This window comes from Lissotriton vulgaris, chromosome 5, assembly GCF_964263255.1.
Source record: "Lissotriton vulgaris chromosome 5, aLisVul1.2, whole genome shotgun sequence".
Taxonomy (NCBI): domain Eukaryota; kingdom Metazoa; phylum Chordata; class Amphibia; order Caudata; family Salamandridae; genus Lissotriton; species Lissotriton vulgaris.
The window spans coordinates 1,161,862,827-1,161,881,326 of record NC_141693.1 but is presented as its reverse complement, the minus strand read 5'-3'; the positions used below and the strand labels follow the sequence as shown (position 1 = coordinate 1,161,881,326).

The 18,500-nt window shown below is 46.1% G+C and overlaps 1 protein-coding gene across 1 annotated transcript in view; it reads left to right on the top strand.

Moving 5' to 3' along the window:
• Positions 1-18,500, top strand: part of FAM204A (family with sequence similarity 204 member A) — a 450,793-nt gene that overhangs the window by 63,532 nt on the left and 368,761 nt on the right. Inside the window, exon 3 of the mRNA XM_086920295.1 lies at positions 6,602-6,638. Within this exon, the coding sequence (XP_086776421.1) occupies positions 6,602-6,638 (37 nt within the window). The remainder of the gene's footprint in view (positions 1-6,601; positions 6,639-18,500) is intronic.

Genomic DNA, 18,500 nt, shown 5'->3' with positions numbered 1-18,500 from the left:
AAGTGCAACTGAAAATGTTTGCCTTTGTGAGACCAGAGATTCTACTCTGCCAGGAACTTAAATATTCTGCTGACAAACTCTCCAATGAACTTCACATCTTCATAGCAGGAGTGGATAGCTTTCCATTCAGCGTAAACTGTTTAGATATATGTTAAAGTTAACTATGAGTTTGGATCATATTAGCAACAGTATCACTACATTTATTTATTTTGAAAGTTTTATATAGCGCGAACAAGACCCTTGCGGGTATCAGAACGCTGTACAATGTAAGTGTCTTAGATACATAGGGACAAGGTAAATAACATAAAGTTCAATGCTAGTCAATGATAGTGTAAACACCCTATCGTAGATACATAGGTATATGGTGCAAAACAAAACTCTCCAATGAACTTCACATCTTCATGGCAGGAGTGGATGGCTTTCCATTCAGCGTAAACGGTTTAGATATATGTTAAAGTTAACTATGAGTTTGGATCATATTAGCAACCGTATCACTACATTTATTTATTTTGAAAGTTTTATATAGCGCGAACAAGACCCTTGCGGGTATCAGAGCGCTGTACAAGGTAAGTGTCTTAGATACATAGGTACAAGGTAAATAACATAAAGTTAAATGCTAGTCAATGATGGTGTAAACACCCTATCGTAGATACATAGGTATATGGTGCAAAACAAAACGTTTATTTATTTATTATTTTGAGAATTTATAAAGCGCAACCGTCACCGTTACAGGCATCCTGGCGCTGACAGAGACCAACGAGGGGTAAAGATCAGACAGCGTAGGAAGGCTAGCAAGGAAAGAGCCAGGTTTTCACCTTTTTTCTGAACTGCAAGAGTTCATTTGTGGACCTAAGCTCGATGGGGAGGGAGTTCCAGAGTCTGGCGGCAGCCACCTCAAAAGATCTACCTCCAGCTCTGACCTTCTTAAATCTAGGAACCACTACCAGTCTAGCATCAGATGAACGAAGTTGTCTGGTAGGGGTATACCAAACAAACTTGGATTGTAGAGGGGCTGGACCGCATCCATGAAGAGCCTTAAAAACTGTACAGAGGGCTTTAAATTGGATTCTTTGTCTAAGAGGGAGCCAATGTAGCTTTGCCAAGGCCAATGGTCCATGAGATCTTCTAGGCCACCCCAAGGCCAGTTTCGCGGCCGCGGATTGAACCCTTTGAAGCCTGTCCAGTAGATATTCAGGGGCCCCGAGCAGGAGGGCATTGCAATAGTCCAACCTGCTCAGGATAGTACATCTGACCACTTGGGCGCGCGCGTAAGTGGGTAAGAGGGGCAGAACCTTCCTAAGTGAGCGAAGGATAGCGAGGCAGCAAGCCGATGTTTTCTGCACATGGGTGTCCATGCTGAGTCCTTGGTTTAACATGACCCCTAGGTTGCGAACAGATTCCGCAGGCCGTACGTTGGAGCCTGTTTCTGGGGGCCAGAAGTTGTTAGGAAATGGGCAGGGGATCCTCGTTCCAGCGCTATAAAGCACTTCGGTTTTCCCGACATTAAACTGAAGTGAGTTAGTCTTTAACCAACTTGACGTATTCCGTAGACAATTATGAAAGACCTCCATGGAGACGGAGTCCTCTCCTTCCAATGAGAGGATCAACTGCGTGTCATCGGCATAATTAACAGTTCTAATGCCGAATCTTTTAATAAGCCTAATTAGCGGCCTAAGGTACACATTAAAAAGAATTGGGCTAATAGCAGAGCCCTGGGGGACTCCGTGCAGCACCGGGGAAAGGCATGATTGGTAGGGTGGCATAGAAACTGCCTGCTGCCTATCAGTCAAAAAAGAGTGGAACCATTGCAGTGCAGAGTCTCTCACTCCTACCTCCGCCAACCGCCTTAGTAGGATCTTATGGTTTACTGTGTCAAAGGCGGCAGACATATCGAGCAGGATCAAAAATGAAGCCTGTCTTCTGTCTGCACGCCTTTGTAGTTCATCCATGGCGGAGATAAGAGCTGTTTCGATTCCATGAGCGGGCCGAAAGCCGAATTGGTCCTCGTCAAGTAGGAGATGATGTTCCAGGTGGGTGGAAAGAGTGTTACTTACCACCCGCTCAACTATCTTGGCGGGGAACGGCAGCAGTGAAATGGGCCGATAGTTTTTAGAGCAGTCGGGATCCAAGGAAGGTTTTTTTAACAAAGGGGAGACTAACGCCCGTTTTCAATGGGCAGGGACGGTGCCAGTCACCAGGGATTGATTGCAAATGAGATGGAGTGTGGGGAAAAACTCATCTTCAAATTCCTTCCAAATTTTAGGGGGCACCGGATCCAGGGGAGAGCCAGACACAATCCCTCTAGCTACCTTGGTAAATAAATCAAATGTAAGTGGCAGAAACCTGCACGTTCCATGAAGAACTTTTCTCTAGGCTCCAGATATTGCATAATACGGCCGCAAGAATGGCTCTGAATAAGCCCAGACGTACCCCGTTCCCTGCTGCAGTCCCTGCACTGGCTGCCCGTTAGGAAGAGAGCAATCTTAAAACTTCTTGTCTTGGTGTTCACATATTGCACTACAAATGCTATAGGTGTCACATTTGCGAAAGTTATAACTATTGGCATTGTAAATGACAAAGCTATTAATTTCGCTATTTTCAAAACCAACACATAAATAAAAAAATTGTCATTTACAATACCAATAGCTCAAACTTTCCCAATGCGAGACCTATTGCATTGCAAATGCTTGTTGCTGGATGTTGCACTGTTTTTGACTAGTCTGACTGGGATCTTGCTAATCAGGACCACAGTCTATCTGCTTTCCCCCTAAAATGTAATGACATGTACTTAGGTACACTCCAAATTGGATACTGGGGTACCCTAATAAGTCCTTAGTATATGGTACACATGTACCCAGAGGCCTCCCATGAGCTGAAGCATGTATTATGCCACCCATGAGAGGCCATGCAAAATGGAACTACAGGTCTGCCATTGCATCCTGTCTAAGGTGCTAGCACCACTTACGTTAGATATAGGTTCACTATATTTATAGGTTGCTACACTTAAAACTTATAAGTCACCCCTATAGCAGGCATTGACAATCCTGAAGGCAGTGTGCTGGGTTTTACGTCAGAGGGTGCCCCTACATGAGCAGAGCCCCTCTGCAGCTTTCGGAGACCATTCTCCTGAGTTGTCTGTGTCACAGCAAGACATATAGGTGAGGTGCATTATAACCTCACAGTACATGCTATCCGGGCTGAAACAAAACATGTTGTGTTTGGTATCAAACACCTTGGAATCATACCTCCAGACCAGTAACCGCTATGGGAGGTATGATTCCACCCTTCTGAAGCGAGCTTCGTGGAGTCACGGGTCTTTCCGGTGCCAGCCTTCTCGACCCAGCAAACACAAAATGGTTGCTGCCAACCAGAGACACATTTCTGCCCTCCTGCTGCTGAGCCAAGCTCGAGCACGGGAAGGCAGGACAATAGGCATCCCGTCACAGGGAGGTATGACCATCTCCCAGACAGGATTTAGTGTATTGTGGCTGGGTGGGTGCACTTCCAAAGTGCCTGAAAGTCTGCATCTGGGGCACACTTGGTGTCCCTGTGCATAGCCCAATTCAAACCAGTTCTGGGAGCCGTTGGCTCCTGCTCTTGCGCGAAACTGGACAAAGGACATGGGAGTAACCTCCCCCCTGTCCGGACCCGCCCCTAGGAGGGTCCCCTGAATCTGTCCAACCCTCTCCCGTGGGTACAAAAGGGCTTAACTGGCTGTAGGACTTTAGATTTGACGTGGACAAGATTCTGAACAAGAAACCACTGAACTTCGACCGACAGGACACTATGGACTTAGCTGGACTTCGACTGTGTCCGACTTCGTCTTCCTCTCCATCCACAGCATCGTCTGTGCCCGTGCACCGTACAGGCTCCGCACAGAAACTGTGCATCATCAAGGACATTTGAATAGTCTTCCTTGGGGTGAAGGAGTCACTCCCCTGCATTCATAGGCACCGTAATGCAACTGACCGGTCTGCTGATCCTGAGGTCCTGCGGACTCCGAAGGCTCCAGCAACACAGGAGGTAGGTTCCTATGTTCCTTGAGGTCAAGCTGCTCTCTCACCTTGTTTGAGGCCAGTATTCCTCGCGGGGACCGCATAACCCAAACCCCTGTGAACTGCGTACTTTTGCAAGTGCATATGCTTGTTGGTGAGTCCTGATCTTGTACAATGGACTCCGTGTAGTCCTGACCCTGAGCAGTATTTCCACAAAAGAACTCCGGCATCCCCGCACGGAGGGCTCCGTGGGCTGGCACTTTGTGATCTTGCTTGAGGTCCCCTCGTGACTCTTGGTCATTCGGCCTGTCGGTCCTCCTGAGGGTCATCTTGAATTCTGTTGGGCTTTCGTGGTGCTCCAGACGTGCCCTGACTCCCCATTGCTTGGTTAGTCCCCTGGACCTTGCTAGTCCACACTGTAACCTGCTTGACCTTCCTGCAAGCGTTGTTGACGCGTCCTCGGCGTCTCCTGGTCCTCGTGGCTGCAGAGTCAAGCATCTCGTCTTCGCACCTGAAGCACCTGGTATCGGTGGGCATTAGTCTACTGAGCCCCTCGTCACCCTGAAATGGCCCAGACTTTGTACCCTCTGCTTTCAGGTTCCTTCCATCATAAATCCACCCTTGGATTTCAACGGACACTTTCTTCATTCCCGGCAGCAGCTCTTCTTTAAAGTCCTCCATTAAAACGACAGCAGTTTCCTACACCATTTCAGACCTATGCACCCGGCTCACCTGAGATAAGTATCTGTGGTACTCAAGTATCCACGGCTCTCCATCCGCCTAAGTTCCAAAGGGTTTCTTCGAAGTCCACCGAGAAAGGTCCTTAAACTTTAAAACTGTAACTGCGACTTCCCTATTGAATTGTACGGAGCCCGCGTTCGTGTTACCACACTGCACCCCTCCTCCGTGGGGTCCCTGTTTACTCACCTTAGATGATTCCTTGGGGTCCCAGCGATTCTACGTACTCCAGACAGTGTCTCGACTCAAGTCATAGTTCTTATACCACTGTTTTAGTATATGGTTTGGTCTCCCCCTGGAGCCCACTGTGTATTGAGCTACTTACAACTGTTTCTTTGCTACAGTATTGTGTGCTTTGTGCTGTATCCTCGTGTAGAGGATACTAGAGAGTGATATATCTCAGAAATACATATTTTTATAACTATTGTGTGGTTCTCCTTTAATTTAATTAATACTAAATTAAATATTCTGGTAAAACGAGCTGCTTTACATTTCTTCAAGATTAAGCCTGAAGGCTGCTCTCCACAGCTACCACTAGGCTAGCTTTCTAAAGGTTACTTTTGACCTCATTCATCATAAGGGTCGTTTGGACTGGTGCAAGGTGCCCACTTTAACCCCTTCGATGCTGCGGATGCCCCCTGGCCGTCCCACGGTAAGGTGGGCATGTGCGGAGGACGGCCGAGGGCCCTCCAGACCCCGCCCACTAATTAGAATGTCAGCACCATGGTGAAATTTGGCCGGGGTCAACGTGTTAATTAGTGGACAGCATATACCAGGCCAACTTCTCACACCATGTAGACGCATTCTAAATTAAGAAAGCATTTTTTATTTACATTGCTACACGAAGCACTGAGATGATCGCTACTAGCTATCTCACATATGGTGGTGGCTACAGTTGCAATCTTGTGTGATGTGTCACTTTTACATTACTAATATTGTTAGTAGCTCAAGATGATTTTCATTGAACATAAGCAGCTCTTATTGAAAAAGAGTTTGGAGACCAGAATCTACTGTGAGACCTTTTAATCACAGACTAAGTTCCAGGGAGGGATTGGCTAATTATCAAACAGCCTGCATGTGTCTTTAACGTTCCATGGTCCATTTTGTGAGTCAGAAAGCATTTGTGACTTACAAAATAGTCTACAGAGCCATACTGAATACCAGTTAGGAAGCGGCCTGAAGGGGTCATTAGCCCTCTAATTGTACATTGGTGTAGCATAGACATATATGGTCTATATGCAAACCACTGACCAGTTACTAACATCTCAAAGTAGGTGGCAGCTGAGTCGAAAAGGAGCAGCTGTCACCCTGCCCCTTGTGAACAGTGCCTACATTCCTCTATACCACGCCTCCTCTCTCTGATGATTTCCAAAAAGGGAAGCTTTTTATTTGTAAAGAAACACACTGAAAATATGGTGCTTAAAAAAACCTTTCTTGTTTCAGAATACAAACACAGGAATGTTACTCAGCTGTGCCTTGCAAGCCATCATCCCTGTGTTTGCAGCCAAGCACATTTGCCGTAAATAGGAACCTACTTATAATTTTCTTTGGGCATGTTGTTCGGCGACTAGAGCTTTTGTGATGTTACTTATTAGTACATGGAACACATTGCAAAATTAAAGACTGGTCTAAAAAAATCGATGGGCAATTTATGTCTGCTTTTTGCTACCAGTCTATTAGTAAATTTCGCCACATGTTTTCACTGCAAGTGTCTTTTCCTTCTGTAAAGTTTGGGCTCTTTCAGTAATGTTGAGTTTAGTTGTAGTTATTGAAGATAATTAAATCAAATACGCCAGTGATGCCTATTTCCTTTCAGCACTTCTTTTAATTTAGATACTTAAATCTTTTGGCTTTTTCTTTATTTTCAGATAAACTTGAAGACTCTCAGACAGGAGGCTGTGAGAGGTACTGTAAAAAATATTATTGCAAATCATCATTAAAATGTGTAATTGTGTGTTCTCACAAGCCTCATTCACCTATGTGGCAATTGATCTCAGCCCAGATTCCATTGGGTGCAATAAAATAAAAACTGTTTTGTGGGCAGTACATTGGCACTGAATTAGTAAAAAGACTGGTTCACTATTCTGTTTGATTTTCTACTATTCTCAAGGATATACTCCTCTGAAACCTGAAGGCTTTAAAATACAGTACGTGAAATCAAGTACTCTGAAAATTTTCGCTTAAGGGCATCAGTGGAAATAAATTTCTTTTTAAATCAAACAGCTCACCTACCTTCTGCATGTAATGTAGTACTGTTTGAAATGAAAACACTTCAGTTGTAAATTAATTTAAAATGGAAACACAAATTTGTAATCTAAAAAAAGCTTAGGCAAAGGGATATCTGGCTTACTTCAAATTCTAAGAGTGGTTGTGTAAAATTGGTACCTTAATGTTGAGATAATTGCAGTTCTGAAGGGTAACATTTACTCCGTCATTCTTGTTGTCTGCCCTTCCAACTAGGTGGAAATACCTACATCGAAGGCCGAACCAGAAATAGTATTGTCTAAAGATACTGTCACTTTAAACATTTTTTATAGGGATTCTACTTGTCCGCAGGCCCTGCCTGCAGTCTGTGCATTTCCATCTGTTCGAGCTCTTTTACATTTATTCCAGCCTATAAGCAGAATGCAAGAAAGGGCTTCAATACACCTTTTGGCATCGTGCTACATTTATTTCCTTTTTGGAAGGATAGTTTACTTAACGCCTTCCTTTTCTGTGTGTGCTGTAAGAATTTGGTTATTAGTTGAGAGGGGCAAAGCCCCACTCAAATAACAACCACAATCCCTGTCAGGCTGGATCACAAAAGTCACTAAATAAAACTGTGTTTAACCTACCGGTAGCTTGGCACGAAAGCAGTCAGGTTTAACTTAGAGGCAATGTGAAAAGTATTCATGCAACACTCATACAGTAATAAAGTGAAAACACAACACAAGAAAAACCCCACACCAAGTTAGAACAATAGAGTGAAGGTTAATTAAATAACATTAAAAAAAATCCAATCAGCAGAACTGGAGCTATGAATTTTTAAAGTTCTAGGTGAAAATTGTGGCAAAAAAACTGTACCAATCACGGGTAACGTGTTGCACTGGACTGGGTCAAAGTCACCTGTTCAGGCTGACAGAGCTGGAAGGTGGGTCAGATGCAGGGACCAGGTGTTTCCTTGTGGAGAGGTTGCCTTTTCATAGTCCAAGTCCACGCAAGGAGCCTTAGCTGGAGTTTTGTGTTCGCTGTGGCCTGAGAAGCCCATTGACGGCACAAGAAGCCATCTTTTAACGCAAAGAGCAGGCCGCTGTTGGAACGTCCCATTCTCGAGCGACATGGTCACTTTTGCAGATAGGAGGGCCCGCTCACTGTCATGAAGAGCCCCAAACTTCTGTATTTTCACCTGGAGTGTTGGTTTTGTAGATTTAAGGCAGGTAGAGTACACTCTAATGGCAGCCAAGGGTCCAGGACCTATGGGGCACTGCTTTGAGATCAAAAAACACTCCAGCAGAGGCCAGCAGCAGGGCTAAGGCTTGTACAGGTGGTGCTGGTCAGCTGGGCAGTTGCAAGGAGGCCTCTGCAAGCTTGTTGTGTCCCTGTAGCTCAAACAGGAGGTCAGCCATCTGACACTTGGAGTCACTTCTGGGGATCCAGGGTTCAAGGCAAGCAGGTCCAGCCTACTTTCTTCAAACATCAGGGCAGTCCTTCTAAGTCTTCTGCCGGTCCTGAGTATTCTGATTCGAGGTTTGCGGGTGCTTTTGTTATACCCAGTGTCAGCCTGTAGGTAGGGGATGCCCCCGATGTCTAATCTTCCCCCTTTCCTGAGTTTTGCTCCAAACTGTCTAGGGTAACAAAGGGCAGGCAGACCTAGGCAGCAGGGCCTTCAGCTTCAGAAGTCAGGAAGCTGTGGGCATAGCACTCAAGCTACCCTTTGAAGTTCAGGAAGGCTGAGTACAACCTCCATGACATCCTTCTCAGGAGAGGAACACCCTCCCCCTCACCCGAGGCCCGTTTGGCACAATGTCTGAGAGGAATACACAACACATTGTAGGAGAGCCATTCACAGTCATGTGACCTGAACACTGGTAGAAATACACATTTGGTTTAGGCAGAAAATTCCAACTGTTGAATAGTGGCATGTTTATAATAGTAAAATTCGACTTTACCTTAAAAAGGATTTGAAATTACAATTCACATGAGTGAATGAATCCTTTCCATATCTGTTTTCCAAAGTGAAGCTATCATTTATTAAGTGTAATAAGGTAACCTGGTAATAGTCTGTGGGAAAGATACCTTTACTACATTGAAGAACAACTTTAGGAGTTTTTTTCACTGTCAGGACGTCTAAAACTTAAATACACAACTCCTACCTCCTATATACCCTGCACCTTGAGCTATGTTCCTTTAGGGCCCACCTTAAGATTAACTTATTAGTATTGAAAAAGGAAATTTAGGTCTGACAAAAGGTTTCTTTTGCCAGGTCAAAATGGTAGTTTAAAACTGCTCTGTAGGCTGCAGTGGCAGGCCTTAGACACATTTTGTTTGTGCTACTTTAGTGAGTGTTGTAGCCTCTAGTAGCATAGTAGCATTTACATTTACAGGCACTGGGTACATATAGTACCATTTACTAGGGACATATGAGTAAATGAAATGTACCAATCAGATGAAGGCCAAGTTTACATTGTAGAGAGAGAGCACATGCACTTAACCAATGATTAGCAGCGAAATAGCACACAGAGTACTAATGCCTACAAAAACAGAGATTCGCAACAGCAGGCAGAAATCTGGGGGGAGCCTGCAGAGAGGCCCAGCATCAACTGGTGCTGTTAAAGAACCTCTTCAAGCAATGCATACAATGTATAGGTTTCTTCTTGGTGCCTGATCCTGTCCCCTACTTTGTGTCCTGTTTGAAACATCTTCATGAATTCTGTATGTTGATCCAGGCAAGGTCACCAACTGCTATAGTCGGGGCCACTAGAATTATGCGAATTTGCAACCGCGTCATTTTTCACATTATTATCCACCATCTGCATATTCGCAGATATTAACAAAAATAAATTATTACCTCAAACGGTTAAAAAGTTGCTAAAAGCACAGTGACACATGTTGTAGTTCAGTTGAAGGCCCTTTGCAAACGTTGACTAGTCACCTTTCTGTTGCTTATTGCTGTATTTGGATATTAAATTGGTACTAATGAGGTAGAACCAATACCCAGACAGTGATTAACAAGTGTGAAAATGACAAAATAATGAAGTAATACTATTGCAAATACAAAATATGACCGCATTTAACAGCATAATCTTCTTTTTCTTTTTGAATAATTTACTGAACCCTGTAGCAGAATTTGGTCCTCCCCTACCGCTTAATTACAGTGTCTTTGGCTATACCTTTTCAGTGTCGAAGGTAGTACTATTACAGCAGGAAGCCATCAACTTCATAGCAAGTTGTAGCCCATCATGTTTATGTAAGATCATTTTGGGACTGACCACATTATCCAATATCTCCATTATAGGGTCCCCTCCATTGTTCTGTGTCTCACATCTGGCTGTTCAGGAGGCCCACATCTGACCGCATACCCTTGTGAGTGTTTCTTGGTAGGAAAGCAAACAATTCGATACAGTGTTACTGGATGGCTTATTAAAATTTGATCAAACTGTCACACTACTACAAAGGGTGGAATACTACTAAAGAGGCTAGTTTTAATCTATTGATGATTAGACTCTGAGCTGAATGCCCTATAAAGCTTCATAGGTGCTGTGCCACACCTCTGAAATGATAGGCTAATTTCATTGTAATTCAGGTTACTCATACATCTTTACCAGTGTTTCCCAAAATTGGTGCATCAGAGGCAGCTAACATGAAAAACCAAGCCCTCTATTAGTACTCTAAAATCGTACCATTCACGGAGGGGCTCATAACGATGTCAGTCGGAAAGCCTCTGCCCAACACCCACTCGTGACCGATGGATTTGCGGTCGGCGGTTCTGACTGCCCGATTACCATGCGACTGAACACTGATCGGTCGAAGTCCCATTGTTCCCTATGGAAGCTTTTGTTCCTCCCGACAACCATCCGTAACACAGGCTCCTATGGGGAAAAGGGGTGTTTGCGGAAAATCCTGTACCCGGTGCCTGCCACACAGTGCGGGGTTTTACAGGGTGTCCCTTAGGTACCCTCTCGGCCATCAACCGTACTCCACAAGGCCTAGGAGGTCCTGCCAGGACCCCCCAAAGTCACTTTTCAACAGCCTTTTCGTGTCGGACAGGCCGATGTGAAAGGCTGTTGGAAATCGACATCGTAATCCCGAGGGTGGAAACGCTGTCCATAGGGGTGTACGATGCGGTTCTGACCGATAGGAATACTCTGCGAGTCGCTCGGGACTGATTCTGAATGATTGTGTGGTTTACTTTCCGACTGCCAACATCGTAATTGTGAGGTCAGTATGTAAATCAACTGAGTCGGTCGGAAGGGCTCTGACGTGGTCGAAGAGATTCCGACTGTCGGGAGGAGGCTTTCCACCCAACATCATAATGAGTCCTTAAGAGTAGAACAGACTCCTCCTTCTGTTGTACAACATTCTGTACCAAGGCTATGTTGAGATTCTTCTTTCCTGTGGGCATGACTAAATACAAAGGAAGGAAAAAGGATAATGAAGGTGCAGCAGTTTTGCACCTGTATTAGTGCAAAAGGGGTCTTCACCTAAGCCAGTTTAATTTTTACCCGCGTGATAAAGTGCCATTCTTGAACCATTGAGCTTTTCTTTGAGACTTGAGTTTAAATCATCTTAGTATTGTTCAGTTCCATCAGAAGAATTAAATCTTTAAAGGAATTTCCATACTCCACTACACCTAGCTTCATTTTTACAGATAATGTAGGTTTGCTAGAATTTTCATTCTACTCACCCCTCTTCATTCTCCTCTTTCTTGTTTTCCTCCTCTTCTTCCATCAGTATGCTTGACAAATGCTCAAGCTCACAGCGTTATGTATTTTTTGTAGTTATATATTCTTAGAGAGACAAGGTTCACCACAAAGCAAAGCCAGTTACTCAACAATGTTGATAAATGTAGTAGGAGAGTGAGGTATGTGCAGGTTCCGTCTGCACAATTCCAGATATATATATATGGGGGTGATCTGATTGTTGGAGAGATATGAGGAAACACGTGTATGCCTGCATGAAGTCTACATACATTTATTTAGCAAATCAGGAAAAGTGAAGTGTTGCTATGCAAAGCTGCAGCATTACCCCTTTGTAGAAGTGATCATCTATTGCTAAACCAAACCCTTTTTACATGTTTATACATACATTGCTTCAAATGAGAACACATCAGACAGAAACTGAAACGCAAATTAGCAGATGTACTGCTTCCACTTGAGTAAAACAATAAATGATTCTGAAATACATACAGAATTATAAACTGTAAGACACTGAACTAGTCATTTTATGAAAGAGGATATTATTTCTAAGGAAAACGGAAAGGGAACACTATGAAGTATCCCCTCATGTAGGAAGCCCAGACCAGGAAGTATCGGCTGACCCCAGAAAAGTATAGGCAGAAGTTTAGAGATGGCCATAAGCTTCCACAGCAGATCTGGTTGGATTGTGTGAATGATTTTTCCAAGACCCTGTATTGGTGAGTCAAGGGCAGTGAAGTAGAAGATTACCAAGAGCTGTATAATTGAAATGCTAAAGAGCACATGTTCAGTCTTTGTTTTGCACCAACACCTGGTTGGCAGCAAGCTTACTGACCTCAGAGAACTTGCCAAGATGGCAGACCGCTGCCTCACACCAAGGTGCATCAGAAGGCAGGCACGGCTCCTCTTCTATGGCAGAGGAGCGTCACCCCACTACGTGTAAGCAGTGAGAAACATAAAATGATAATTACTTAACGTTATTATCGTTTTATGCTTCGTGTCCTGCTTCTTTGCAGTGCGCAGGGCTTCTCTACTCTCGGAGAAGGGCAGGGGAGGAGTGTTTTGCCTACTTCTAAGTGCGCAATGACTGCCCAAACCAGTCATGCACTCTTTCCCCAATCTCCAGGCGGGCTGCATTACAGCCTGCATGGAAAACATGCCCGCCCTCGAGTCCCTGGTTGAGCGCCATGTTACGGCGCTCAGACCAATCACAGTATTGTGATTGGCTTAGGGGTGGGAACCTGACTGCTTTCTTTCAGAGTCGGAGGCAGGAGAGCAGGAGCAGAGAAGATGTGAGACCCGGCCTCAAGGTACGTTTTTTAAAATTCCGATACTCCCATCCAACCCACGCGTGACACCCCCTGCCCCCGCGCCCGCCCCGACACCCATGAGCCAAGCGGCCACCAATGTTAGAAGGTATCTGGGGCAGATTACCACGAGGGTTGGCAGTCTCCCCACAAGAAGAAGGAGGGGGAGACAAACATTAAAAGAAAGGAGTTCTCTAAAGGCCCCAAAATAGTTCCAGGGGTCAGGGCTTCCAATCCCCACCAAAGCAGTGGAAGAAATATTTTACTGACAATAATTCATCAGGGAAGGCATCCATAAACTGCTTTTAGTGCTAACAGAAAAACACTACAACAGGTATCCTAAGTCAAGTCAAGTCAAGTCATAACATTTGTATAGCGCACTACATACCCAGAGGGTTTCAAGGCGCTTAGGAAGGGGAGGAGGATTATTTGTCAAATATCCACGTTTTAAGCTGCTTTCTGAACGCTAGGTGGTTCTGGGTGAGGCGAAGGTAAGCGGGGAGTGAGTTCCATGTTTTAGCAGCCAGGTATGAAAAGGATCTGCCTCCCATGGTGTTCTTGTTGATGCGAGGTACAGTGGCGAAGGCTTGGCTGGAAGAGCGAAGTTGGCGGGAGGGGGTGTAGAAGGACAGTCGAGAGTTGAGGCAATCTGGTCCGATGTCGTAGAGTGATTTGTGTGCGTGGGTAAGCAGTCGGAAAGTGATCCTCTTATTGACGGGTAGCCAGTGGAGGTCCTTAAGGTGACCAGAGATGTGTTCGTTGCGTGGGATGTCTAATATGAGCCTGGCTGAGGCGTTTTGGATTCGTTGGAGTTTCTTCTGGAGTTTAGCGGTGGTACCTGCGTAGAGGGTGTTTCCGTAGTCCAGTCGGCTCGTGACCAGAGCGTGGGTGACTGTTTTCCTTGTTTCGGAGGGGATCCAGCGAAATGTTTTTCTGAGCATGCGAAGAATGTTAAAGCAGGAAGAGGATACGGCGCTGACTTGTCTGTTCATTGAGAGTGAAGAATCCAGGATGACGCCTAGGTTCCGTGCGTGGTCTGTCGGGATGGGTGCTTTTCCGAGGGCTTCCGGCCACCAGGAGTCGTCCCAAGCAGAGGGGGATGTACCTAAGATGAGGACTTCTGTTTTGTCTGAGTTCAGTTTCAGACGGCTTTGTTTCATCCATTCGGCGACTTCTTTCATTCCTTCGTGTAGGTTGGTTTTGGCGGCGCTGGGGTCCTTGGTGAGAGAAAGGATCAGTTGAGTGTCATCCGCGTAAGAGATGATGTTGAGGTTGTGTTGGCGGGCGATGGCCGCGAGGGGGCTCATGTATACGTTGAAGAGGGTGGGACTGAGTGAGCATCCTTGAGGTACGCCGCAGATGACTTCAGAGGCCTCGGACTTGAATGGAGGAAGGCGGACTCTCTGGGTTCTTCCGGTGAGGAACGAGGTGATCCATTCAAGTGCTTTTCCTTGGATTCCGATGTTATTGAGGCGTTGTAGAAGGGTGCTGTGGCAGACTGTGTCGAATGCTGCAGAGAGGTCGAGGAGGATGAGGGCGACTGTGTCTCCATTGTCCAGTAGAGTTCGAATGTCGTCTGTTGCTGCGATGAGGGCGGTCTCAGTGCTGTGTTTTGCTCGGAAGCCAGATTGTGAGGGGTCGAGGGATTTGTTGACTTCGAGGAAGGCGGCGAGCTGGTTGTTGACGGCTTTCTCGATGACTTTTGCCGGGAATGGAAGAAGCGAGATGGGGCGGTAGTTTTTGAGTTCGGTGGGGTCTGCAGTTGGTTTTTTCAGAAGGGCGGTGATTTCAGCGTGTTTCCAGTCTTCTGGGAAGGTAACAGAGTTGAAGGAGCAGTTGATGACGTCTCGGAGGTGCGGTGCTATGACGAAGTCTGCTTTGTTGAAGATGTGGTGAGGGCATGGGTCTGTGGGGGATCCAGAATGAATGGAATTCATCAGGCGGATGGTTTCCTCAGTGGAGATTGGGTTCCAGGCGTTAAGGGTGTTTACGGGGGGAAGATGGTCAGCAGATGGTAGGGTGGGTTGGTTTCCGGGTTGGTTGTCAAAGCTGTTGTGGATGTCAGCAATCTTGTTGTGGAAAAAAGAGGCTAGGGAGTCGCAGAGGGTTTGAGAGGGGGTGATGTCGTTGGAGTTGGCCGAGGGGTTGGAAAATTCCTTGACGATGTTGAAAAGTTCCTTGCTGTTGTGGGCGTTGTTGTCAAGACGATCCTTGAATGCTGTTTTCTTGGCTTTTCGGATCAGTTGGTGGTGAGTGCGGGTGGCGCTTTTGAAGGCGTCCTTTGTGCTGGTGGATGGGTCTTTTTTCCAGGCCTTTTCAAGGGAGCGGCATAGTTTCTTGGATTTCTTAAGATCATCGTTGAACCATGAGGCCTTCTTGCTGCCAGGTTTGCTTTGACGTTTTTTCAGTGGTGCTAAGGTGTCGGCGGTGTTGGATAACCATAGGGTGAGGTTGGAGGCGGCTTCGTTGGCGTTAGAAGAGAGGGCTGGGGAGTTTCGAAGGAGCGATGCGGAGATTTGGTCCGTGGTGATTTTGTTCCAGTTTCTTTGCAGGGTAGGTTGGGGGTGGTTGATGGGTTTCGGCTTGTTGTAGGTGAAGTGAACGCAGCTGTGGTCGGTCCAGAGGAGATCCGTAGTGTGGCTGAAGGAGACATGTTTGCTGGAAGTGAAGATGGGGTCGAGTGTGTGACCTGCAATGTGGGTGGGGGAAGTGACTAGTTGTTTAAGTCCGAGGTTGGCGAGGTTGTCCACGAGGGTGGCGGTGTTGTGGTCGTTAATCTTTTCAAGGTGAAAGTTGAGGTCTCCCAGAAGAATATAGTCTTTGGAGGGGAGCGCGTGTGGAGAGATGAAGTCCGTGATGTCTTCACTGAATTTTGCGCGGGGTCCTGGTGGTCTGTAGAGGAGAGTGCCTCTGAGTGTGGTTTTGGGGTCGATGTGGATCTGGAAGTGAAGGTGTTCGGAGTTGGCGAGGTTGGTGTCAGAGCTGGTTGAGATGCGGATAGATTTCTTATGGACGATAGCGATTCCTCCTCCTGTGTGGCTGGTACGGTCTTTGCGAGTGATCTTATAGTCTTCAGGGATGGCAATGGTGATGTCTGGTGCGGAGGAAGCATTCATCCATGTTTCCGTAAGGAAGGCGACGTCTGGAGAGAAGGTGTCTAGTAGGTTCCATAGGTCAATGGCGTGTCTGTGGACCGAGCGGGTGTTGAGAAGGATGCATTGTAGGTGGTTGGGGTCGGGAATCTGTGGTGTAGTCGTAGCGGAGATGTTGTCGGTGCCGCTGAATTTGCAGGAGTAGCAGGAGAAAGGTCCATGGGTGTGTCCAGGAGCGGCTTGAACGCAATTGGGGGCGCGACCCCCACTGGTGGGCACATCCCCCCACTGGTGGGCAGACACTGGGCCTGGCAAGAGTAGCACTTGGGGAGGAGATTGCCCCAGTTATTGTGGGAGGTATAGTGCAGAGGGTACCCTACTGCCCCTGAGTGACATTGAGGTGGTGCCAAAGGCCCATATCGATATCAACACCAAGAAATATAGGCAGTGGCTCACATCATTGCGCAGAACCGTCAGGTGTCAGCTGGTGACCTCCGAGCAGGTAGTCCCAAATGTAGTCCACCAGGTTGTAGTAACTGACATCCATGAGAGTCACCATCCAGTAGCTCTGTTTCCCATTGAATTTGGGGGGAGAGTCTCATGTCCCTTGAGGGCAGCTGTGAGCCCACCCAATCCTGTGAATTGTCTGCTCTGGAAGCATCTGTAGCACACCATCTGTAAAGAGGTGGAAATCCGGTTCTACCTGGGGATGTTGGGGTTGCCTCAGTGGGTGTGCCTGACCACACGTATGGCCGCCTAAGAGGGTAGTCAGGAGGACCTGGAGCCTGGACCGCCCAGGTGCCTTCCAAAAAGAGGAATGGCAAGGGATGCAGGAAAAATAATTGAGCCCTCTAGCATCCCTTGGTGCATCCCAGTGGTGGTAGTCCCCAAAGCTGCCTCTGAAGGTACTATCCCTGAACTCAGGCTCTGTGTGGATTACCAGGGGCCTTAATGCATTCACTAAGACTGGAGCACACCCAATCCCATCAAACTGATTAGCTCATTGCAAGAAAACAACCTTTTGCCCGCCTTTGGACTGCTATATCCTGGTTTTCGACTCTGACAGTGCGCTGAAGTCTTCTAACCAGGTTTCAGTGCCAGTGCTCTCTTCTCTTCTTAAAATTGTTATGTGTGAATTGGCAATCCAGATTGACAGGAAATGTACCCCCATTATAAATCCATAGTATATGGTACCACTGGTACTCAAGGTATAGGTGGTAAATAGGTCCACAGGTCTGCAGCACAGTTTTGTTCCATTCTTGGTGACCCAACATCTTTCCGCATGCCTGCCATTGTAGTCTACAGGAGCAGTCCAAACTGCTCAAACACGACTATGCCCTCACCAGGTACAGCACAGTCAACACACTATCTTTAGTATATGTCAGCCATCCCTAAGGAAGGCCTCCTCAGCCCAGGAGGCAGGGTGCAGTATGTTAAGGGTGAGTACATATAAGTGCAAGCTCAAATTTCCCTAAATTGGCGTTCCCCATTGGAAACTACTATAAGTGTTAGTGGTCCATTGGATAACATGGGCTGCCACCTGGGCATTCTCGAGGTTGGCAGCTCCATTATGGTGCCACCGAAATATGTCATGTTTGCTATCAATAACTACGGGGTTGGAGGCGCACACCTATTTCACAATCAATTTGTCTGTTGTGTAATCTTAATATATATGGTGCTATGGTGCTGCGCTTGCTGTCTGACCAAGTGTCTAATGAAGACTAAGTTATAGCAAGTACGGTGACTTGCATGCACTGTGCACTGTTCACTGGGTCATCAGACCCTACCCATTTCTTCAAAGTTAGCCTAATCCAAATAATAATTGCCATCACTTGTACACTTTGTTCAGAATAAACTGATATTCATTTTTCAATCATAAAGGCATTAGTAAAACAACTTTCTGGGCTTAAATCAGTAATACAATGTTAACTTTCATTGTTTCTTCAATGGTAGTATACAATATGCAATACATTGACTTAACAATACAACATGTACATGGTTAATCTGCTTGGGACACAGATTGGCGTGAACTATAGACGAGTTCGGTGCATTGTCCTTTAAACTTGAGTCATATCAACAATTTCGCCCGCATTATTACGCGTTGAGAACCTTTGGGACATTCGGTGGATTGCTGAGCCTTGTTTATTACTTGTATAGGGACATTTTGTTGATCAATTGTTCGTTAAACATAAGCACCTCTCCTTTAAGGACGGCCCCTGAGGAAGGGACTCCTTCGTCCCGAAATACATCGGGCACTTATGAGAATGTTGTATTATTAAGACAATGTATTGCATATTGTATACTACATTTCAGAATTGGGGGTCTCTAGTTGGCACAGGTTGGTACTTGTGACAAATATGGACCCTCCCCTCTAGTCAGGTTAAGGGGGTACACTCCTGAAATATCCCCTGCTCACTCCCTTGGTAGCTTGGCATGAGCAGACAGGCTTATCTCAGTGGCAGTGTGTAAAGCATT